General features: G+C 38.9%; 1 protein-coding gene across 2 annotated transcripts in view; it reads right to left on the reverse strand.

Annotated features, from left to right (window-relative positions):
- The window catches only part of RDX (radixin), an 85,528-nt gene that overhangs the window by 47,648 nt on the left and 29,158 nt on the right, over positions 1-8,722 (reverse strand). For both annotated transcript variants that reach the window (XM_004382482.2, XM_004382485.3), the window contains exons 4-5: positions 5,452-5,547; positions 4,663-4,937 (exon numbers count right to left, since the gene is read on the reverse strand). In XM_004382482.2, the coding sequence (XP_004382539.1) occupies positions 4,663-4,937; positions 5,452-5,547 (371 nt within the window). The remainder of the gene's footprint in view (positions 1-4,662; positions 4,938-5,451; positions 5,548-8,722) is intronic.

The raw sequence follows: 8,722 nt of genomic DNA on the forward strand, positions 1-8,722 counted from the left end.
TTTTTTTTTTTTGTTGTTGTATATGTACTTTCAGGTCCATCTCTTTCATTCTCATGGGTTAATTACCATCGATTTGCTGATTATTCCCAAAACTGTACCTATAGTCCAGACTGCTCTCCAAGATCTGGACCCACATATCCAAAGGAATACAGATTCTCTCTTGCTTATACCATATGTATTTCAAACTCAACAGGCTCAACACTGAACCCACCCTCATTCCAAGTATATTCCTTCTTCTGGGTTCTTAATCTTGGTAAAAGGTATTACCAACCACCCAGATGCCTGAGTCAGAAACCTGGCATGTAGAACTTCACGTATATCTAGCCCTCTTTAAAGGAGAGAAATAGTATCTGGTGGGGCTGATTATCTGTATCACCATAGAGCTGAACTCTAACAGACAACTCATGTCAATTTTCCAAAGCTAGAAATCAGCATCCATCAAAATCAAATTATTTTTCTTCGATTTATGATCATCAAATAACCTTCTGATTACTAATTTTACCCCTAGGTACTTAGACACTGAGAAAGAGCATGCTATGTACCACAAATAGGATATGCCCACCACTGCGAAGGTATTTTCTCTGTTCTGTATCAAAAAATTAGTATTCTTACTGTGGTGAAATGAGTTCCTTTATGTAGCTTTTGCCTTGGTTCTTTGGAAAAACAGCTGGAGAGATTTTTCCCTTGAGCCCTGAGAAGTTACCTTTGCCCTACTTTTCTACCCCAGGGGTTTGTTACATTTCCTGGGTAAGCTGTAAACAACTTGGTTTGATATTTTTTTTCTGGCCCTGGGCTGCAGACTGCCCTGTGATTGGTATCCACCTTGTAGGGATTGGTCAATACACTAAGCAAATGAAGTGACTATTGACTATGCAAATAAAGTGACTATAGCTTACCATGCAAGTGAAGTGTCTGTGGCCTACCGAGAGGAAATCGGTCAGTTTCTGGCACTGGTAGAAAGGCCATACCTTGAAATTGATGAGGAGTTTGTGTATCTGTGCAGCCAACCCCACAGAGGTTTTTTCAGACAGAAAGAAACAGGAAGAGAAGCAGCAGGAAGAAGAGAAAAGCACAGAGAGAGAGGAGGCAAGGAACCTCCTAGAAAAGCCGTAATACAGGTCAAGGGCTATAACAGCAAGGACAGCTAGAAGCCCAGAAGGGGTTCAGCAGCAGAGCTGGCAACTAGAGGCCCCTAAGGGGCCCACTGGCAGAGCCAGCAGCAACAGGCCTGGAAGGGGCCCTGTGGCAGAGTCAGCGGTGACAGACAGCAGGGCCAAGAGGAGCCCCTGGAACCTGTCCTGAAGGGGCTGAAAGAAGGTCTGCATAACCGAGAGGGGCTAAGAGAGCTGTCCTGCAATGAAGGAGGGAAGAGATGTGCTCTCCACTTTGGGGGAGCCTTCCAGACTCTGCCTACATGCTTCCTGATCCTGCATTGTAGCTGTTAATCCTGATTCTGAGTTGTACTGTTACTTCTTCACTAAATCACTTAATCGTAAGTATGATCTGTGAGTTCTGTGTGGCTGTTTCAATGGATTATTGAACCCAGAAGTGAAGTAGAAGTGCTGTGGGAGGGATGGCTGGTGTCAGAATTGGTAAAAAGGATTGGAGAGTGGAGGTATGTCTGATCTCCCCCTCATAGGGATCAGCCTCGGGCTGACCTTGATTCACATCACCCCCGAAGTCAGATGAGTTCTGACGGTGCTACTACCACCTAGATTTTACGAGTCAGAATCCACTTGACAGCAACGGGTTTGGGTTCGTTTTTTTTTTTTAATAATCGGTATCTTGTAAGCTTAGATAGCTTGAATCAGACTCCCCACAGACTACCAACTCTGGAAGAACAACTGAGTTTGTGGATCTAAAAAGGTGAGGACAAAATATTGAAGACACGCACACTACCTACCATAAGACCCTAAATAAAGCAGTTCAGTTACCTTCTTTCTTTTTAAATAGAGTAGGTGAAAGAATACATGCATTTAAAATAAAGGAACTGTGTAAATGAAGAAAACGGAAGACACAAGGGTAAGATTAGTCCAAAGGACTAATGGATCACAATTATCATAGCCTCCACCAGACTGAGTCCAGCACAAATAGATGGTGCCCAGCTATCACCACTGACTGCTCTGACAGCGATCACAATAGAGGGTCCCTAGACAGAGCTGGAGAAAAACAGAGAACAAAATTCTAGCTCACAAAAAAAGATAAGACTTGCTCTTCTGACAGAGACTGGAGAAACCCTGAGAGTATGGCCCCTGGACACCCTTTTAACTCAGTACTGAAGTCACTCCTGAGGTTTACCCTTCAGTCAAAGATTAGACAGGCACATAAAACAAAACACGACTAAATGGGTACACCAGCCCAGGGGGAAGGATAAGAAGGCAGGAGGGGACAGGAAAGCTGGTAATGGGGAACCCATAGTCAAGAAGGGGAGAGTGTTGACATGTCGTAGGGATGGCAACCAATGTCACAAAACAATATGTGTATTAACTATTTAATGAGAAACTAATTTGCTCTATAAACTTTCAGATAAAGTATAATTAAAAAAAATATAGACAACTTCAAAAAAAAAAAAATAATTGTGCTTAAGTATGACTCCAGTGTTTAAAAGATTTTTTTTAATCACATGACTATTGTGTCATGTAAGCCAATCACTTCGTCTGGCACTCAACAAAACAGCAACTGATCTAACACTGAAAGAACAACTGTGCTGTATCTGTTGAGATAAGTGTGCCTATTCTTCTATGAACACTTAAGATATTTTTAAGGTTATTCTGATTATACATAACATTTACCTTATGTACTGACTTTAAAATCTAACTTACTGTGCATTTTACTGTATATAAATTATAACTCAATTAAAAAAAGTAATCCTTATCTGAAATGAAATCCTACTGAACTAGTTCATCTATTACTCAATTCAGTGTTTAAAAATCTAACACAAAGGATTCTGGGTTGGAAGAGCAACCAAAACCAGAAGAATATAAACTAACAAATACCTCACATTCCTGATGCCCAGTTCTTTTCATGAACAATATGCTTTATTCTACCTTTTTCTACAGTAACTATTATTGCTATGATATTAAAGGGCAGAACATAATATTTAGTAATCAAACTTTGAAGCTACTACACTTAACGGTACTTCCTACAGCATATATAAACAGATAATACAGCTTATTAGCCAAAAATAAATGTTAATGCTTACAACCAAAATAAATTAATGAAAGTGGACATGAAATAGCTTGTCTTTCTTCATACCACGGCTTTGACCGGGTTCAGTCATGGCCAAGGAAGCAAAACTGGAACAGACCCAAATTTTTACAATTTGGGTGAACTGAAATGATAACCGGAACAAGAAAAATTACAGGTTGAAGCCCTGGAATGGGAGACTCAAAAGAGGCGTAATGAGTCCTTTCAGGAGCCTGATGTGTAAGACTGGATTACTAGCAGGACTGTGGAAAGTGACACACAGCACATGTGTCAGCCCCCATCTTTGAAGGGCACTGTTGTTTCCAACTCTGCACAAAATCTAACAGGCAGGAAATCTGGTTACTATGTAACACGTACGCTGCCCTTGTTTTGTAAGAGGGAAATTAGGTTTCTAGCAGGGATTTGACCTGTAATTTTTCCCGTTTTGGTTACTGTTCCAGTTCATCCAAATTTTAAAAATCCAGGTCTGTTCCGGTTTCACTTCCTTGGCCATGACCGAACTGGGATGAACCAGTTCAAAGCCCTGCTTCATATTTAGTACTTAAGAAACTACAGCTAAGAGCTTAAATACTAATAGAAAGTGGTGTAAAACTGAAATCTTAAGTTAATAGTAATATAAAGTTTTGCATTTAAATAAAAATTCTAAAAATTCAAGAATCTGGACTAAGATTGTTACCTCTTTTTAGGTTCTAAAAGAGATCATAATGTATATTATAATACCAGGGACATGGGTGCGAACATAATTAAGAACGGAGATATTCAGAAGTAATATCTGATTCTGTTATTTTCTAAATTTCATAAATAACTACCAATTAACATTGTATCACACTTTATAGTTAAAAGTACAAATCACGCAAGTCATGAACTATATAAACTACATGTATTTTAAAGACTTAGACCCTGAGGCTCAGTTAGGTTATGCATCTAAGGTCACGTAACTAGCAAAGAGTAGACTCAACACTCAAAATCTAGGTTTTCGAATGATTTTTTTCCTAAGCCATGCTATTTTAAAATAATTGTTATAGAGGTAAAAAGCCACTGCAAATAAAGAACAGAAGTAGGAGTCTGAAAACTTCATGGAAAAAGCCTTTTAAAAAAAATTAGAAACTTAACTCTTTGGAGAAAGCATAGCCTGCCAATTATTATTCTCAAAAGCATTTATAAAAGCACCTATGTGCCTGTGTTAGAATTTTTACGAAGCACCAACAGTCACATCCTCCTTCAGCCCAAGTTATCACTACCTTCATTTATTGCTTTTCCTATGGGAATAAGGAAAAAAGTAGAAGAAAGTTTAGGTAATTACAGACTATAACCTATACAGCTGCTGGGTCATGCTTTTAGAAACTATACTTTCTTGGTCCAAAAATCTCCAAAAACATCTCAAAAAAAGTTCTATTTACAAACTTCTCGAATATAATTTTTTAAAAAATACAACACGAAGGATGTTTCACTTACCGTTGGGGTAGAAGTCTATCATTAGCCAGGTAGCCTGGTTTATGAATCTCTTTATTATAATCTCCATACTTGGCTTGGACAGCATAGGAAGCCAAAAGAACCGCAGTTTCTGGTGGGCAATATATCTCATCATTTAAGATGGCTTCTTTAACTTGCAAGAAGAAAAGTCTCTGGGTTATTTCTTGAATTAATTCCTCAGAAACATCTTCAGGAAAGAATTTAGCTCTAAACTTGAACTGTAAAGGATTCTCTTTTTTAACATCTTGCTGTGTCACCTGGAACAGTAATTTTGAATATGATTAACAAAAATCCTGGTTTCATAATAACTGAACATATTCACCTAAAATTCTTTTTGGAAGAAAGTGGGATTCTAAACCTGTAAGTATGATTCTAGTCGGCAAGATTCTAAATTGGTTTAAAAAAAGAGAGAAAAAAAATTCTATGCTAAATTTCATGAACGTGACCTGTAACTCACAAATCTTATTTAATAACCAAACTAACAACTTACCTTCATATTCCTGGCAGACTCATCCTACAAATGTTTAACTCAAGGTCACAGTACCATATATAATACCTGCTTTAAATAAATATTTTTTAAGTGCTAAGATTTCATATAGGAAAACTATTTTTTCTAAGATGAAAAGTTGATGAAAAAGATGATGTCTAATTGAATGAAAAGGCATGCCACTCCTAATGATTAACACAGAGAAAACTGCAAGAGGAGGGTTAGAATGTTTTTCCAGCAAATTCATAACAATTTCAAATTAACTTAATGTCATCATATTTTACCTTTTTATTTAGTTTAAGCCAAGTAGAATAACCTTTGCTGTCCACGTACTGCAGCCCAAAAAACCAGACCTCACGCAAACCAACTGTTTTAACCACCTTAAAAAAAGAAAATAAGTCAGTTTTAGTTCAACACATTATAACTGGAAGACACTGTACTTCAAAAGAGCAAAATTACATAGTTACTATAGGGATATTCCTTTACAGGTATATTCCTTCGCCATAGAAAAGATCTTTCCTAAATTTAACATATTACACAAGGGAACATTTCTAAAAACTTATATTCCAGTTCTCTATATTTGATTTTTTTGGCGCCACTTCAATCCCCGTTTGATTCACTTTTTCATACCGTCTTTTCTTTCTCTTCTCCCATCACGACCTCAACAAATAACAAGAACAGTTTGGGAAATAGATACATAGTTGTCATGATTTCGTTTTCCTATTTTAACTCTATAACTACCTATGGGGTAGATAGGGTAAATACCATTTTCCTAATAAGAAAAAGATCTCTTAACACATTTAAATGCCATACCCCAGGTTACCCAGCTAGTGACTTCATCCTCACTTCCTTTCACTAACTATATATTCTGTGCTCTACTGCCACTGAGTAGGAAACCATTCTTGGAACATTCCATAAATTTTACTATTCTACATCTCTCTACTCATGCTCTTTCTTCTGCCTAGAATGCTTCTTCTGTACTTTTACCACCTGTTGAATAATTTATTCTTCAAAGCCCAGCTCAACTAACATGCCTTCTGTGAATGAAGCCTTTACGATCTTCTAGATAAAATCAATCACTTTTTCCCTGATGTTGCCATAGTACTTTATATTTTGATTGGAATATTTATTCTATCATATTACAATTAACTATATTACTAGTGGTGTATTTATTTACCCTTCTTGATTGTATAAAATTTAAGGACAGAGATTATTTTCTTATTCATCTTAATATCCATGCCATGTCATAGAATAATTAGCCTGTGGTAGGTACTCAAAAGCATTAGAGTAAATAAAGTGGCAGAGCTAGAACACATATCCAGGATTGTGCCCACACTTAACAAAAGCATATGTGGAAAAAAAACAAAAAACTGTATTTAAAACGAAAGAAATGACTCAGGAGAGACAAGAGTTTATTAACATTTATGAAGCTTTACAAAAAGATTCAGTGTTAGTTCTCAAATGAAAAACATTTTTGATTTAATTTTTTTTAATCCAGATTTTTGGTTCAAGATAGCATATTGAACCATTCATTTTACTTTCTCTCCCTCAAAAAATTTAACTGAAATGATACATACACACACACAAAATTAAAAATAAGAAAAAACATTAAGCTATGCTAAGAAACATAAAAGGTTACCATCAAAAGACCAAAAACTGAGGCGAGGCCAAGATGGCGGAGTAGTCAGATGCTTCCCGTGGTCCCACTTACAACAAAGACCCAAAAAAGCAAGTGAATCGATTATACATGACTATCTAGGAGCCCTGAACATCAAAGGCAAGGTTGAGCAACTGGAATGAGTGGCGGGGGAGGGAGAGACAGTTCGGAAGCAGCGAGGAGGTACCAGATCTGACCCGGCGGGAGCCGGCACCCTTCAGGCTGGACAAGCTGGCATGTGTGGTGAGGCAAGCAGTGGCGCTCGGGACGCATTTTCCACATCAGAAGAGACCCAGTGGCAGACAGTCTACTCGAGCCTCACGAATCAGTGAAAACCAGCACTCAACTGGCAAAAGATAAGTACATGCGTCTAACCCACCTGGCAAATCAAACACCTCCCCGTTTGGGAAGAATCTCTCTCCCATTTACCTGCCTCCTCCCTGCTCTGTGTCGGGTCCTGCGGCCGGGATCAGTGCTTGCCACATCCCCCAGGTTGGGAGTAGGACCTGTCATGCGCCCTGAGCCATTCTCCTGGCCTTGGAGAGTGAACAAATTAACAAACAGGGAAAAAATAATCTGCCAGCTCCCCTAAGCTGGGAATTCAGGGCAGGCACAGCTCCTTTGCCTAAGCACAGGTATAAGGTCCACGGACTCTGAATGCCTTTCACCCCTGCCTAGACCTGTGTGGGCTTATTTCAACAATGCAGGCCCTCATCAGAACAATACAAAATGGTATATACCTGAAGACTAACTTAAACTGTATCAGCTGTATGGTGGAGTGGTAGGTTTATGACATTTGACACTGCTCTGCCCATGAAGCATGGTCCTCACCTACCCACATCAGGAGCCTCAGGACTGGTGGCTCCACCCATGCCACCTAGCCACCTGCTACAGGGGTCCAAGAATAAGTGATGCCTCCCAGTCCTTACAGGAAACAGCACTGGGTGCCCATAGTCCAGCTGTAAAACCCACCCACCTACGCACTCTAGGGAACAGGGATACACTTTCCTCCCACTCAGGGGCAGCTATCGGCCCCCTGCCTTGCTCAGCATGTGATGCACTACTGTAGCCAGATATCTATGCCTACACCAATCACCCCTGCCCATCTAGGACTGCAGGTGAGAGCCTGCACCAAACACTTGGTGACTGGCTACCTGGACACCTGAGCTGAATCTGTATGAGAAAAGTAAACAGACTCCTGGGGTCACATACCTAGTAATACATCTAACCACCTGGTGACAGGACGTTAGGGCTTCAAAGGTACAAATAATCAAACTAGTTCACAGGAGCAGCCTATCTGGGCATATCAAAACCTAACAAAACAAGAAGCTAGGACACAGTAAGAAAATTATAAAATAAATACAGTAACTTATTGATGGATTAGAGACAACAGTCAATATCAAATCACATAAAGAGGCAGACCATGATGGCTTCAGCAAGCTCCCAAAACAAAGAATGAAGAAATTTTCCAGAGGAAGAGAACTTCTTGGAATGACCGGAGGTAGAATACAAAAGATTAATATACAGAACTCTTCAAGACATCAGGAAGGAAATCAGGCAAAACACAGAACAATCCAGGAACACACAGACAAAGCAATAGAGGAACTTAACATTATAGAACAGCATAATGACAAATTTAACAGGCTGCAAGAATCCAGAGAGACAGCAAAAAGAAATACAGAAGATTAACAATAAAATTTCAGAATCAGACAACTCAATAGAAAGTCATAGGAGCAGAATTGAGGCAATGGAAGACAGAATTAGTGAGACTGAAGATAAAGCACTTGACACCAACTTATTTGAGGAAAAATTTTAAAAAATGAAGAAACCCTAAGAATTATGGGAGACTCTATCAAGAAGAATAAAATATGAGTGACTGGAGTACCAGAACAGGGGGG

The sequence above is a fragment of the Trichechus manatus genome, unplaced genomic scaffold, assembly GCF_000243295.1.
Source record: "Trichechus manatus latirostris isolate Lorelei unplaced genomic scaffold, TriManLat1.0 scaffold00094, whole genome shotgun sequence".
In the NCBI taxonomy this organism is placed as follows: Eukaryota; Metazoa; Chordata; class Mammalia; order Sirenia; family Trichechidae; genus Trichechus; species Trichechus manatus.